Genomic DNA, 16355 nt, shown 5'->3' with positions numbered 1-16355 from the left:
CGCAGAGAATATGAAACCAAGGCAGCATGGGCCTGACGCTGTAGAAGGAGGAGTGTTGGTCCTGCAGGCCTGGTGAAAGAGGAGGCCATAGTGGTTAATGGGAATAGAGGTAAGGAGAGAGAATGAATGTGCGTGTGTGTGTGTGGAAGAGGGAGAGAAATGAGTGAGGGTGTATGTGTGAGAGAGTGCATATCTGTATGTAAGAGGAATGAGTGAACATGTGAGTGTTAGAGAGAAAGCTGCTGCTGGCCTGCGCCTTCTAGCTACCCCCTAATCTACAACAAGCTCAAGGTGCCTTATAAATCACAGATTCCCAGGTGTGGTCACAAGTACCTGGTAAGATCCCAAACCGTACCTAGGTAATGGCTTTCCCCAAGTCTACCTGGTTAGTTACAGTTTATGGACTACTTTTCCAGGAACTTGTCCAAACCTTTTTTTAAACTCAGCTATGCTAATTGCTTTGCCACATCCTCTGGCAATGAATGCCAGAGCATAAAAGAATTTGCTCTGATTTGTTTTATATGTGCTACTTACTAACTTCATGACATGTCCTCTTGTACTTGTATTTTTTTGAAAGAGTGAATAACTGCTTCACATTTACCTATTCTATTCCACTCATGATTTTATGGACCTCTTATCATATCCCCTCTCAGCTGTCTCTTCTCCAAGCTGAACAGCCCTAACCTCTTTACCCTTTCCCTCACAGAGGAGCCATTCATACTGCTTCCTCTCTGTTGTGTCACTGCTTCTATGTGCATTTTCCTGTAAAACCTTTTCTCTTTTGCAGAACAGGCTGTTGCTGGTTCCCCTGACTCTCTCACTTCCTGCACCTTGACCCATGTGAAGAAAACCACAGCAAGGGGGGGGGGGGGGGTGGAAATGCTTGCGTGAAGGTGGCTAGAGGTGACTAGGCTGGATTGAAGGAGGAGGAGGGGAAAAGATAGAGTAAAGCATGGGTGCAGGAGTGGGCCTGAGCATGATAGGAGGGAGGGAGGGAGGGAGGGAGCACTGAGGTAAAATAGGAATAGGGCATGGTGTTGGATGGGTGTACAGTATATAATAAAGGGCTTTCAATGTGACCCTGCCTGCTTCCACTTTAAACTTTTTAGCTGCTGCAGCCTGCTCTGCTTATATGAAGATTTTGCTATGAGTCACCCATATGCCTTGATGCATTGTGGTTGGCTGCAAGGACCTGAAGTGTTGCACGCTGCAGGCTGCTGAGATGTGATACCATGCAGTGTTGTAGGCTGTGAGCTCCTGAGGCCTACCGCCATGCAAATTCTCCAGGTGCAGTAGACTGAGCAAAATCACTTCAGGCATGGGACAGACAGAATATCACAGTTTGGCCAATACATTCTACCTCTGGGTCATACAATATCCACAGGAAAGAAATTAAATGCTGCGTGGACTATTTTGGGGTGGCAATCCCCTGCTTGCCCTAGTCGTGTGCTGTTTCAGAGCTCAGAGTTTATGATATCTGATGCTGACAAGATGATTTCTTGAGCTCTCATGTGTTAGTACCTCATGAATCCATTTTTACCTGACATTATGTGACTAGGTAGCAGCTGCCTGTCCAGAACCACCATATAAAGAGGTACAACACCACTGTGTTTTGTAGGTTGCAAGGGCTGAAAATACCACAGCAGGCTCCTGTAAACTTCCAGGCATTGAAAATGGCTGAGGAGGCTCTAGTGAGAGGCAGAGAGCTAAGGGACTGAAAATGCCAGAATTGACTCCAGCAAAATGGGGGGTTGTGTGAAAACATGCAGAATGTGATGGTAGATGAGGAGTGTGAAGTCCATCTACCCAGATTTCTTTCTGTTACAATGCCATGACCTCCACTGTAGTCTTTCTGGAGCTGACTCTGCATCCTTTTGAAAATACGACCTCTAGAATTAAGACACAATACCCCCAAAGAGTTTTTGTTAATAGCCTGTACAGAGGCATTATCACCGCCTTCCTTGTAAGCCTCTTCTTATGCCCCCCTAGTATTCCTCTGGCTCTGGCCACGGCCTGGTTGCGCTGTTTTGGATCCTTACGATAGATACGATCACCCCAAGAATGCTCCTCGAGCTTTCATAGGACCTTGTTTTCTGTGCATTTTCCTTAGACAAAATGGGAGACAGCGTTTAGTAAATAGGCCGCTTACTTGTTCCTTGTTTCCCTCAGCAATGTTCCCTCTGTTGTAGATCTTGGTGACATCTGCAACAAGCCAAACTTTTCCGACTCATCCCTTTGCAATATCCCTTATGAAAACAATAAAGCCGCCGCCAGGACTCCGCCGATACTCCTCCTTTCCCTGGTACAGAATCCATTTACTATGACCTACAGCTAAGAGACAGTTATCGAGTACGCGGTGTCTGAACTCGGCTGCGCTTCCTATGCAGGGTGGTTTCAAAAGTGGTAGCACTACTGCAATCTCTAAACCACATCCAGTGCATTCCCCTTATCTAATTCTCTGGTCACCAAATCAAATAAATTGATCAGATTTATTTAACAAGAGCTTCCTGTGGTAAACTCCATGTTGCCTTGGATTCAGCAATTTGCTGACTTTAAGGTCCTTGGTTATCCTTCCCTTCTAGTAGAATCTCCCTCCATTTTCCCACCATGAAGATTAGACGAACAAGTCTCCGTGGGCCACTGATGCTGTGAGCCTTCATCTGCGGCTCATGGAGGCCTCTCTTCTGTTTGCATAACCTTCCCTAGCCCAGTCATGGCAGCGATGGTCCTGGGCTGGAACCTGCTGCATGTAAATGCTGGTTCTAGTCTGTAGGTTTCACCATTGAGCAACGTGCTGGACTCCCAACCCCAACACCCAGGGGCTGTGAACGCTGCCTCTGCAGTATCGTGAGCCCCTGCCGGCTCTCCTGGTCAGTCCCCATCACTGCTGCTATGCCATTGGACTGGCCCAAATACTTCTGCTTTTTCCTTTTTCTCCTCCACCCTTTTCACCTGGCACCACCTCCCCTGGCCGACAGCTGAGGACATTTTCTCCCCTTGCTTTACCGCCTTTGCTAGTTTCCCCTCTGCTGCCCTGACCGCCTTCTACGGAAAGCCCCTAACTTTCCCCCACGCCTTGGGTAAAGGGCAGACCCAGGACTTTTTGCAGGAAGCTGGTGTTTGGGAAGTGAGAGCTGGGGTGGGAGTGGGGGAGGGTTAAGCAGCTGTGTTTGAAGAGGCTAAGGTTTCTTCAGGCACTAAGTACAAGCTCAACAATCTCTGCAATTGTTTAAGTTACTTCAAGAGTTCCACCTGAACTAAGAATGCACTTCCTCAATCCCTTCTCAGGCTAAAGCCATAAAGGATAAATAAAGGACGATTATTTACCCTTTCAATAATACAAAAACTAGGGCAGACTCCATGAAACTACCAACCAGCAAATTCAAAATAAATCAGAGAAAGTACTTTTTCACGCGGTGCAGAATCAAGCTGTGGAATCTGCTGCCAGAGGATATGGTCACGGTGACTGGTATAGCGAGGTTTGGACAAGTTCCTGGAGGAAAAGGCCATTGCACATTATTAGCCAGGTAGACTAAAGAAAGCTATTGCTATCCCTGGGAGTAACAGGAATTAGATCTACTTTAAGGGATCGGCCGGGTACCTGCAACCTGGATTGGTCTCGCTCGGAGACAAGATGCTGGGCTCGATGGACCCTCTGCAAGTCCTATGCTCGTCCTAATGGAGAGGATGGGAAGGGCGGGGTGGAGGAGAGGGGAAGAAGAGAACCGCTAAAATTTATTTATTTTATTTAAAACAATTTATAGACCACTCTTTCCAAGAAATACTTGTTCAATGTGGATTACAATAAAAACATGATTAAACACATGACCATGCAATCACAAAAACACATCATGACATGTATTCAGTCATAGGCTTGTTGAAAGAAACAGGCTTTTAATAATTTTCTCAAATTTACATATTTCCTTCCTTCTCATATATTGTCAGAGAATGCATTCTACAAACGTGGGCCTGCAAAAGAGAATTGAACGGGAAGCCAAGGCCACCTAATATGCACTTTACATTTTGCACCAATTATTATTTTTCTGCAGCACATTAATTTGGCAGCCCTCAGTAAAGAGAGTTACAATATCAGTTTTACTTAATACTAATGCATGAACCACATCTGGTCGATTATGCCTGCTACTACCGGTTCTTGAAGGCCTTACCATCTTTAATTGAAAAAAGGAAGCCTTTAGCGCCTTCCTTTCCTGTGTTTGTAGGGTTAGTGTAGAAACTGAATGCACCTCAAGATCACAGCCTTCAATGCTATAAGGCGCAACAACCTTTTCTACTTTCAACAAAGGAAGCAGCAAAAGATTGCCTTTCAGTTCCAACCAAATACATTTTTTGGACATTTAAAACTTGAGACCAGAAAAGAACTAGCCAGGCCCAAAGGGAAATGGCAGGTCTCCTTTGTACACACTGACCCCAGCCTGAGGAAGTGGCAGGTCTTCTATCCAAGGATTTTATTTTCTTTACTAACTTATTGATCGCTTACTGCCAAATGGAACACACATAATAAAATCTTACTCACAGTAGGCATGTGTATACACTCCTCACGTGGAACTAAAATTAAATAGCGGAGATTTAAATCCGTAAATGTCACAGAAGGGGAACATAAGGCAGTGAGACGCAGCCAGTATGTGATGCTCACCTGCCCCGTCCCTCCCTCCCTCGTGCCTGTCGGCATCTTTGGCGCGTCCCGCTGGCAGCGCGTCACCGAAACTTCCTGGCCAATGGGAGCCGGGCTCCGGCTGTTTCCTTCTATCCCCCCCCCCCCCACCCCCCTCGCTATGTACGAAGAGCCCGAGTGCCTTGCACCTGTTACGGAGTCCGGAGAACCCTAACGGGGGCAGACCCTGATCCTGCAAGCAGAAACGCCCCTTCCCCTAATACCGGCTCCTGCGGGCTGAAGACCGAGACCGCCCGGTCCCCCAGCACCGGACTCTGCCACCACGAAGGGACTAAGGTCATCTTAAGGAGGTAGAGATGCCCATGCTTTCTTTCCTCCCCTCGGCTTACCGTCCGGGTGTCGCTGAGGGACAGAGACACAGGCAGACAGGAGACGAACATGCGCGCAGACAGATCCACAGACCCGGGAGCCCGGAGAGGGGGACAGGACAAGCTCAGGTCTGCGCGGTATCCTACATTTCTCTGGTTCGTGGGAGCGTGTCGAGTTTGGAGAAGTCTGACGGGAGGGGGCGGCGGGGGATATCCTGTCTAGCATAGTAAATGTGCGGCTATGACACATCCAAAACGGACACAGACAGCAGACCGAAGAACTGCGCTGGTACGGGTGCAGCATTGCTCCTCACCTAGGATCAGACACAGGCTGCCCTTGCATTCAGTACCTGGCCCGACCCTCGAAATCCATGCAACATTGCTATTCTATTTATTGTACCTTATACGCCCCTACTTCCATTTTTTTTCAGCGCGGATTTCTGATTTATTAGTGCCATAAACTTGGATAATTTAACGCGGCACTGAATACCATCAGTTGTTGGGAATTGTTGTGCGCCCTACCTTTGTCGGTAGCATTGTGGAAGAGAAAAGAGGGTAGGTACACTTTTCATTTAAAAACAAGAGGTTTGTGAGCACCCCCGACCCCCCACCCTCTGCTCAAACTTCAGGGTGTAAGTACAATGCTGTTTAGCCCTCGAGCGCTGTTTGCTGAAAGTTCTCCAGATTAAAACATTCCAGTCACTTCTTGTGCCACCGGATGTGCCACCGGATGTGCAATCAAAGCCGTGTGCAGTTGGGAACAAGGTGACTTGGGACCACCAATGCTTAAGATTTTTCCTCCTAGATAGAAAACCTTTTTATAAAATCAAGCCCCTAATGGAGGATCAGTACAAGACCCTATACCGCCTAGAAGTCTTTTCCTGTGTGTCAACCTTGGGGGTCAGTTTAGCTGCATCTCAGCAGAGTCCTGGTTTGATAGCTTGACTGGAATATACTGTGCATGGGGGGGGGGGGGGGGAGAGAGAGACCCAGACCATCGCACAATAGCAATATCTATGGTCTCACCTGTGGTGCACCCATACCAGGTTCTAGAACAGGGGCCCCCATACCTTTCAAGAGAAGGATCACATAGGACATTTCAAATCACCAAGAGGGGCTGGGGTAGGAAGGGAAGGGAAGGAGAGCAAGAGTGCCCCTCAGAGTTGTTAATCGAGAAGGTTTTTTGGGGTGGAGGGGCATGTCTGGCCCTTTTGGTGCTTTGAAATGCTAGTGGAGGCAGGGTGCAGGTTCCAGATAGTGTCAGCAATAAGATCTCCACAAAGTTGGCAACCCTGCCACATCCCCAGCAATTTTGTCTTCTGCCTCCCCTGTTCCCCGAATATCTACCCACCTAGGGAAGTAGGGGGCAGAGAGGGTGGATGGATGGCGATATGGTACGTGTGTGTGTTGCACTCTCTCACTCACAACCCCCTAGGCACTCTTTCTCCATCTCTACTTTTTTTCCCCTTTCTCATCACTTTCTCCCACCCCTCACTCCCCCCTCTTGCCAGATTAGCGGTATGAGAAACACAATCTCCTCCGGAGACCCTAATCCAGGGAGATGCACTTGGACTTTGCATCTGAGTTCTATTAATGAGAATTTCGGCACTCCGCACCTCAAAGCCTGTAACTATAAGGGATGATGTCCATGCTCCCTCCTCCACAGTCCTGAAGAGCTGCAGGCTCAGGAGCTCCAAGAACCACCATCCTTACCTGGCTTTCCCTGGCAGCTCTGCAGCACCCCAAGGCCTGCACCACCCTCCACAAACTCCTTATGGCTGTGCTGCAGCTTCTCCGGCTGTCTGTGGCCCAAGTGGTTCCATTTGCACAAGCAGCACTAATGCCAGCAATGCATAAAGCAGCCAGTCAGTGGTGGCTGTGCACCGGCATGCTGGCGCTTCGCTTGCACGCCTGACATCGAGTGACTGAGCGGGAAGTAGCAGTGGAATGTGTACCCACCACCCTCACTGCAAGCCAGATCCAGCACCTCCTGTGGGCCGGATCAAGCTCCAAGTCACGCTCTCAGGCCAAAGTTTAGGGACCTCCTCTTCTAGAAGGAGCTGTGTGGTGCCTGGATCAGGACTGCGGCTGCAATCGCCAGATGGGGAGAGGGCTCCCAGGAGGAGTACTGCAGTCTGTGTGCTTTCTCCTAGTCACATTATCCCCAGTGCTACAGCTTGCTCATGGGACTGCCCCTCCGGACCAGCCATGTTTGGACGGCCAGGCATGGGTCTAGGGGCTGCAGCTTAACGCACTCCATTTTTCTGGCATAGTGGCTTCTTGCAGCAGCTTTGCTGGGTCAGCTAGACATGTGCACCCGTGTGTAGGGAGAGTCCAAGGCTCTGGCTGCCGTTTCTTGCCATTCTCCGCCAGTGCTGGCTTGTGTCTGCTCTCCTGGACTGCCAAGATGCACGAGGCCAAGCACAGCCTCCGTGTGCTGCCTTTCCCAGTACAGTGCTCCCATGTGGCTGCCCCGGAGGCTCACAGACAGAAAACTGAATAGCCGTGACCAGGACAAAGAGCGCTTTCTTGCAGAAAGAATGTCTAAAAAAATGAAGGGAAAGCTCTCGGTAGATGAGAATGAAGGCTCATGGGGACATAACCCTACCAGAGCTCAGTTCTGAGTGAGCTGGAAGCCCAAAGCAGTGGGAGGGGAGGCTGCAGGACAAAAAACATTGAAAAGAAAGAACACCAAATGGAAATCAACACATCCTGGTGATGTACATTGTTGGACAGGGTGAGGGTGAAAAGCCCTTCCCTGAGGCTCGAGAGATGTAGACATTTTGGAATCGGCCTGAAGGGTTTGTGCCGGAGGCAACACTGCTGTTTGTGAAAGTGGTCTGCTGGGGTCCCCGCTTCTCCCATGGAAGTGAACTGGCCTGTGAATTGTTGGGATAGTGGCTGGGGAGTCGGGCATGTGGCTAGTGGCCATGCTGCCTGGCCCACTGGCCCTGGGGCAATGAGCGAGGGTTAACAGGGCACAGGACTTCCTTTCTACTGGATAATATTTGTTGCTTATGCATTTCGTACAGCTCTGAGGTATTACAATATCTCTATCATATCCTCCTGTCTCTGTTTCCCTCCAAAGTAAACACATTTTGGTGCAGACCCCACACCATAGTCTTTTTCTGGACCACTTCCAGCAGGTCTGTGTTTTTGGTGGTCTCTAGAAATCAACCCAACAGTGTAGTTGAGATCTCATCAACAAATGCTACAGAGTCATCAGCTCTTTTTTTTTTTTTTCTGCTAGTTCCGCCGCTCCCTATGCACTCCTCCGATTCTGGCCACCGCCATATCACAGTTTTTCATTGTCTTGAGAACCTCAGAAAGGATCATCCCGAGATCTCTCTCATACTTTGTGTCCTGGCTGTTGCAAGGAGTGGGCAAGCAGGGCATTCACCGAGCGAGGTCAGGGGGTAGGGGGTGCACCATGCTGCCCTTTTAACTCAGTCCATCAGTCTGTGAGTATGGGAGTCCAAAAGAGAAGAGGGATGCCAAAAGCAACCCTTAACCTGGGTGCCAGTTTGTCCAGTGATTGAGCTGCTTAGAGCACAGGAGTTTCTCATCCCCCATCAAGTCCTGGTCCCATGGGTTTCTGCACCTTCAGTGCAGGGCTCTGCACTTTTTGGCACTGCAGTTTAGCTACCAATCCTCTCAAGCACTTCTTAGATTACTTCTCATTCCCTCAGGGTGGCAGATTTTAGTGCAGAACTACTCCCATCTTCAAAAAACCGAGCAAACAATTTTTTTTAAAATTTGTATTTATTTTAGAAAATGTATAGCCCACACTCTACAATATCGCACGAGGCGGTTAGCGGTAAAAACATTCATAATAACAAACAAACAATAAAAACTAGCAAACAGAAGTAACAATCATTTGCTCTGGAAACGTTCGTACAATGCATGGAGCGCCTCTTGCCTGACGCTCATTCAATTGAGGGGGTCCTTTTGCAGCTTTGAATGCTTTTTTGAAAAGAAATGTTTTTAGCACCTTTTTATACAACTTTGAGGATGTGATCTCACGTAAATAGTCTGAGATCGAATTCCACAAGCTGGTTCCTGTTACCGAAAAAGCTCTTTTCGGAGTAATATCCAGCGGAGCTACTTTTGGGGTTGGAACATCAAGTAGGTTCTTAGTGGAGGACTGAGGCTGTCTTGTGGGTTTATAAAGGCAAAATGAAGCCTTCAGCTGTGGTGACATGTCCTTGTAAACTAAATTATGTACCAGGGTTAAGATTTTATTTTGGATTCTAAACAGGACCAGTGAAGGTTATACAAAGTTGGTGTAATATGGGCTCTAAAACAGGTGCCACTTAAAATCGATGCTGTAGCGTTCTGAATGACTTGTAGTAGACAAATCATTATTGCTGGAATGCTGAAGTACAAAGAGTTGCAATAATGTAATTGGTTTAATATAAGAGATTGTAACACTGTCCGGAAAACTTGCTGATCGAGAAAGGGCTTTAATTTTCTTACTAGCCAGAGTTTGTAAAATGTCAGAGATACGACTTTAGAGATATGTGAGTTCATTAATAAGTTATTATCAGAATTATACCAAGATTTCTAGCCTTTTGGACAATTAAACACACAGTGAAAACTGTGGGAATTTCGGGGGATAGTGTTTTAAACTCAGAAAAGAAGCAAACCTTTGGTCTTCTCTGTGTTTAATTTGATTCTGTTGTGAGCAAGCCAACAATGAACTGAATTTATACAGATTCATCGGCAGAGCTGTTAGAATTTCTGTAAGCTCCCTTAATATCTTGGACTGTATCCCATCCAGCCCCATAACTTTGGCCACTTCCAGATCTGCAGCAGGCCTCTTGTCTCTGAAAGGAGTGATGTCTTACCCTGTCACATATTGCCCTTCCTACTATCAGCCACCCTTCTCCAGTAAAAAATGAATTATTGTTCAGAGTCTCTGCTTTGTTTCTTGTCCTCCACTCATTCCTCCTTTCTCTTCTTATTTATTTATTTATTTATTTATTTATTTAGTGATTTATTTTTTTTTTTATATACCACGGCACGTTAATAACATCACCTCGGTTTACAATAAACAAAAAAATTAGCAACAAGCTTTACAGACAATATTAAAAAAAGGTGAACATATTAAATATCAATTAAGAACAATTTAAGATAAAGGAACGATTAAACTAACGATGAAATTATTCCAATGTTAATGGCAATTTTAATAATAGATGGGAGGTAAGACCGATAATGTAAAGATTAGCAGCAGGATAATCCCACCTCTGCCTTTCCTTCTTTCACCGACATACCTGACATACCTGCTCCTGCCTTTGTCATCCTGGCTACCTTTCCTGCTTCTGTTGGCTTTTCCAGATATTCTTTCCTCTATCCTCTTTCTCTGCCTTTTAAATGCTAAATCTTTATGCCCTTCCTTTCTCAGACATCTCTGTAACCACTCTTTTTTCCCTCTTGTTTTTATTTTCTAGCATACGTTTTGGTGCCCTTTCAATGGTTCCTTTTTAGAAGAAGCTTGCATAGAGGTAAATAATAATAATAAAATCGTTTTCAAAAATCATTTGAAGCAAAAATCCTGTGAGGGAGTCAGTTGGGCTGCCAGATGACTAAGGAGTAAAAGGGATGTTCAGGGAGGACAAGGAAATAGCAAAAAAAAAAAAACCCAACAAAAAACTGAATGAATTCTTTGCCTTGATCTTTACTGAGGAGGCTGTTGGGAACTTACCCATGCTGGAAACATTCTTTGATGGTGATGATTTTCATTCAACGCACAATTAAACTCTGGAATTTGTTGCCAGAAGATGTGGTTAGAGCAGTTAGTATAGTATAGTTAGTATAGGATTGGATAAGTTCTTGGAGGAAAAGTCCATTACCTGCTATTAATTAAGTTGACTTAGATAATAACCACTGCTATTACTAGCAATGGTAACATGGAATAGACTTAGTTTTTGGGTACTTGCCAGGTTCTTATGGCCTGGATTGGCCACTGTTGGAAACAGGATGCTGGGCTTAATGGACCCTTGGTCTGACCCAGTATGGCATGTTCTTATGTTCTTATGAGCAATTTAAACAAATCTCTGTGATACTGGAAGATGATCAAATTGACAAACTAAAGAGTAACAAATCACCCACACCAGATGGCATCCACCCTAGAATAAAAAAAAAAATCCAAACATGAAATTGCAAACCTGTTACTAGTAATCTGTAACCCACCATTTAAAAAGGGCTCTTGAATTATCTGGGAAACTATAGATTGGTGAGTCTGATGTTGGTGCAGGGCAAAATGATAGAAGCTATTTTTAAAAACTAAATTATTAGCCATATGTATAGACTTGGTCTAAGGGGGAAGAAGCAACATAGTTTTAGCAAAGGAAGTCTTGCCTTACATATCTATTAGATTTTTTTTTAAAGTGTAAATAAACATGTAGGTAAAAGTGATCAGCTGATATAATGTATTTGGATTTTCAGAAGGTATTTGATAAAGTCCCTTATGAGTGACTCCTCAGGAAATTAAAAAGTCATGAGACAGGAGACAGTATCCTATTGTGGATTGGGAATAAAAGTCAGGAACAGAGGGTGGGAATGGAGAAACGCCATTAGTAGAGTACTGGAGCCTGTATTATTTAACATATTCATAAGTGATTTGGAAAAGTGATTTGCAGATGTGCAAGGTAATCACATCTGCAGATGACACAAAATTATTTAAAGTTATTAAAACAGCAGCAGATTGTGAGGAAATACAGCAGGACCTTGTGAGACTGGGAGAGTAGGCATCTGAAATGTAATGTGGAATAGTGCAAAGTGATGCACATAGGGAAAAATAATCCTAACTACAAGTATACAATGCTGGGATCTGTATTAGGAGTCACAGCTCAGGAAAAGGAACTCGGAGCCCTTGGGGACAATACTCTGAAATCCTCAGCTCAGAGTGTGGCAGTGGGCAGAAAGCAAATAGTATTAGGAATGATCTGAAAAGAAATGAAGCATAACATGGAAAATATCATATTGCCTCTCTATCAAACCATGGTGCGACCATTGTTCTGGTTACTGCCATCTCAAAAAGACACAGCGGAACTAGAAAAGGTGCAGAGGAGGGCAACGGAAATGATAAAGGGGATGGAACGCAGGCCGGGGCTCTGTAACTTGGAAGAGACGGCTGAGAGGGGACATGAGAAAAGTTCATAAAATAATGAGTGGGGTGGAACGAGGAAACGAAGGATTGTTATTTACCCTTTCAAATACCACTAAAAGAAGGGGGGCAGTCAATGAAACTAACAAGCAGCAGATTCAAAGCAAATCACAAGAAGTACTTTTTTCATTCAGTGCACAATCAAGCAGTGGAATCTGTTGCCAGAGAACATCATAGAGGGATTGAAAAGAAATTGGACACAACTGCAGGTAAACTGTGCACTCCACTGAACGCACCTTATTATGTCTGCCAGGAGCAAACTTTCTGCAGGAAAAACAGGTGCTAATATCTGCAGGTCCTCTTCCTCAGGGTCACTTTCTAAGGGCATGCAGAGACTTTTCCTTTTGAGAACTGGTGCAAAGCCTATGGCGTTGGCATTGAAATGCAGTTTTGTAAATCTCTCCTTTGAAGTCCAGGACCCTGACCTTTGTGTGCCCCATTTCTGCCTTTGTCCTTTCCTTAAACCTGATGATCTGTCTGGTGATTAAGGGAGCACAGGTGATCACCAACCTAGACAGTCTTACAAACCACAGAGAGCTATAGAAACCAAGGGGGAGATACAAGCCTCTCCCAGTACAGAACTGGGTAGTGATACTGCTCCCTAGACTGGGAATTCTGGGGATAAGAGGGAGCCTGGCCCCAGACTGGGACAAAGGGGGAAACCATGGAGGTAAGAGTAAGGGAGACAGCTCTTCCCCAGTGTGGGGCAAGAAGGTATGTGTGTGTGTGGTTTTTTTTCTGACCTTGCAGCCGGTTTATTATTAGAGATGTGCATTCGTTTTTGCCGAATTGGAAAATTGCAACAAAATTGTCCAATTTGGTATGTTTCAGGGAGCCCGAAAAAAATCAGGATTTTCCTGTTTTTTCGCAAAAATTCGTTTTTCCGATCAGTGCGCACTAACGGGAGTCAGTGCGCGCTAACTCCCCGTTAGAGCGTGCTATCTCCCGTTAGTGCGCACTAACAAAAACTAACAAAAAGTAACAAAATCTAACGGTTTTTGTTAGTGCGCACTAACGGGAGTTAGCGCGCGCTAACGGGGAGTTAGCGTGCACTAACTAAAAATCGATTTTTCGTGAAAAAAAAGACCCGAACCGAAAAAAACCGACATTTTCCATGGTGGCCAAAAAACGAAGAACGACACGAACACAAAAAACGATGCACAACTCTATTTATTATGTGGCTACTGATGCACTCTTATGGAGGTGAATGACAGGCTGAAGAGAGTAATCATCCTTCTTTGCTTCTACATTCACAGAAACATTGGTGTCCGCAGCACTATGCAAGATCCTTCACATGCCTACAGCACCCACACGCCAAAGAGCTTGTAAGCTAAAAGGCATGGCACAGAAAAGTTAAACAACTCACTCAAGATCTCACACAGAACAGAAACAGTGGGCTTCTGCTTCCTAGGTCAGTGATCTAGCAACCTCTTCTCTCCAATGTACGCATACACCAACAGCAGGAGTGTGGGTATCTACCTCCTTCCCAGACCAGTCCTCTTCTTCTGCCTTTTCCCCTTGCTCCCTCCCACCCTGTTTTCTCAAGACATGGAAGGCCTCTTCTGTTTCACACCCTCTAACCGCTGAGGTTCCTCTCTCTCTCTGCTACCCTCTTCAGAATTTATCTTGCCCCTTTTCACCATGGCCTTCTCAAACTGACCTTCATTTAGCCTTTTGGCCTGTATCCCTAGATCCTTTCTCAAAATTCGTTCTCATGTACTGTACTGTAAGGCGTTTTGTTTAATCCTGACTTGTCACTTTTGGAATAATTTGATGAGTTAGTTTTGTCCTTTGTTTCTCTGTCTGATTTTATTTTTGCATGTTCTTTTGCAATCCGCTGAGATTTGCAGATCAGTGGAATATAAATCTTTCAAATATATAAATAAATAAATAAGACATGAAGAGAAATGGAAAACCCCAATGGGGAAAGGCCGCATCATGTCACACCTTTCCTTTACTTTTTAAATTGATTTAGTGTTTGACAAGCTAACATGGTCACTTCCTACCTTCCCTCTGATCTCACTGATGCTCTCCCTCCTCTCCTTGCAGTTTAGCATTGGCCACACACTTCTCCTTCCTCAGAACAAGCCATCATGATCCCCAGCCTGACTCCTGACCCTCTGCTGCAGACCACGAGGCCTGGGTTCAATGCAAGCGCAACCTGCCCCCACGAGCAAGCCCGCTGTGGGATAAATTTCCAGTCCGGCCAGGTGCCCATTGCTTGCCTGTATGGTGTGGTCTTCCTCCTGGGCCTGGCCACCAATGCCCTGACCCTGTGGCCTATCGTGTTACAGGTGCAGCATCAGAAGAATGTCCTGGGGATCTACCTGTTCAATCTGGCCATCTGTGACTTGCTCTACATCCTTACGCTCCCCTTGTGGATTATCTATGTTCTCAATGGCCACGTCTGGACCCTGGGAGGCCCCGTATGCTACCTGGTGGCTTTTATCTTCTATTCCAACATGTACATCAGTGTCCTGTTGCTCTGCTGTATCTCTCTGGACCGCTACCTAGCAGTAGTGTATCCCATCCGCTCGCTGTTCCTGCGCAGCCGTAGGACAGCAGGCCTGGTTAGTGGCCTGGTCACCTTGCTGGTGTTCACCTTTCATCTGGGCGTATCTGTGAGAGCCGGAAAGCAAGAGAATGCCACCTGCTATGATAGGTATCCACTGCAGGGTAGTGTCGCCGCCTTCAACTACTTCCGGTTCACGGCGGGCTTCTTACTGCCTCTGTTGGTCCTGACTTTCTCCTACCTGAGGATCTTCCAGGGCGTGAACCAGAGCAGAACCCTCAGTATCCAAAAGAAGGTCAAGGTCAAGCGCTTGTCCTTCGCCATCATCGGCATCTTCCTGCTCTGCTTTGCTCCCTACCACCTCCTGCTGCTGGCACGCACAGCTGTCTTCTCTCACACGGGTCCCTGCTCCAGCTGTGCTTTTGAACAGAAAGTTCACGTCGTCTTTTCTGTGTCCCTGGCTGTGTCCAGTCTGAATAGTGCCTTGGATCCTGTCCTTTACATGCTGGTCAGTGATAGCATGAAGAAGGACGTCAGGAGGGCTTTTGGCTGCCAGCGGGCTGGGAGCCAGAATTCTGTGGCACAAGCGCAAATCTCGATGCCAGGACTGCGGGCCGTCAGCTTACAACTGTCGTAACCACAATAACAGCCCCCAGGAAGGAGAAGTAAGTTAATCAGGAACCCAGCTAGAGCTGGAGAGCCAGGATCTCAAAGCTCAGTGCTGTCTGAATTAGAACTGCAGCACCAGAAACCAGGGCCAGGTGAGAGCTCAATCTGCCCATCTCCCTCCACCAGCTATGGACAGAATTGGGACTGAGAGATTCGCTTTTCAAATGAGTTTTCAACTTTACAAAATAATTTCAAGTTCAAAATATTACTTGTTAAAAGTTGTTACATGAATTATCTGCCCAGGAATTATGACCAGGAATACCTTTTGTTATACATTTTTGGAATAAAATATGTGAATCTTTTTTATCACCTCCCCTGAGGTCGCTATTTAGCTGTCTTTTTGCTGCAATTCTACTTTGGGTGTCTTTTTCCATTAGATCTCTATTTAGCTGTTCATGCTATATTCATATTTTAGGTGTATGATGCTCCGACTGCATTCTATATTCCTATTCATTTTTGTCAAACATTTTGCTAGAAACTAAGACTATGCAATGCTCTGTAATGTCCAGAAGGGGGCTCTTGATAGGAAAATGAGATCAACAGTGAACACATGGATAAAGTCAAATCTATAAACCTCCCCTGCCACTCAGCACAAAATTCAAACCCTCTGAAAGCAACGTTGCTGGATGGCTCCACAGCGCCTAAGGAAAGCTGGTCCTGGTTTTACATCCTTCCTCCACACAAGGCAGGCATGAAGATGTAGAGCCTGCTTTAAATCTGATTTACTTATTTATGAACATTTGATATTTTGCCTTTCCCAAGATAGTCACAAAGCGGATAACAAAAAAAATAAAGAATTTAGCCCTCAATCTATTAATTTGAGGGGGAGAATGATGAGGAATAAATGACTAGGGCGTAAGAAAGATTTGGAGTGCAGGAGGGACTGTTATTGATGGGAGGGCTAGAGGAATTTGTGTCATTGATCTGGGGTTTTTGTGTTGGTGGGATTTGGAGTAAGGGTATTATTGATCTGGGATGAAAGGGATTTAGGAAGGAATGGGGATA

General features: G+C 45.8%; 1 protein-coding gene across 8 annotated transcripts; it reads left to right on the top strand.

Annotated features, from left to right (window-relative positions):
* Positions 1-4797: 4797 nt before the first annotated feature.
* On the top strand, positions 4798-15652 carry LOC115100811 (probable G-protein coupled receptor 132). 8 transcript variants are annotated; one of them, XM_029619722.1, is made up of 6 exons: positions 4798-4983; positions 5433-5556; positions 10452-10505; positions 12304-12378; positions 13426-13580; positions 14224-15652. In XM_029619722.1, exon 6 carries the CDS (start codon positions 14263-14265, stop codon positions 15316-15318), a length of 1056 nt encoding a protein of 351 aa, XP_029475582.1. In that variant the 5' UTR covers positions 4798-4983; positions 5433-5556; positions 10452-10505; positions 12304-12378; positions 13426-13580; positions 14224-14262; the 3' UTR covers positions 15319-15652. The 8 variants fall into 8 exon arrangements, with proteins under 8 accessions (XP_029475582.1, XP_029475575.1, XP_029475576.1 ...); XM_029619715.1 differs by having other exon boundaries at positions 14219-15652; XM_029619716.1 differs by lacking the exon at positions 5433-5556 and having other exon boundaries at positions 14219-15652.
* The last annotated feature ends 703 nt before the right edge of the window (positions 15653-16355 follow it).

This window comes from Rhinatrema bivittatum, chromosome 11, assembly GCF_901001135.1.
Source record: "Rhinatrema bivittatum chromosome 11, aRhiBiv1.1, whole genome shotgun sequence".
NCBI lineage: Eukaryota > Metazoa > Chordata > Amphibia > Gymnophiona > Rhinatrematidae > Rhinatrema > Rhinatrema bivittatum.
The sequence above is the reverse complement of the archived record's forward strand: the minus strand, read 5'-3'. Positions and strand labels throughout refer to the sequence as shown.

What these genes read in the sequence shown, in the direction of transcription:
- LOC115100811 (XM_029619720.1), top strand. Translation starts at nt 14,263, where the DNA reads ATGATCCCCAGCCTGACTCCTGACCCTCTGCTGCAGACCACGAGGCCT.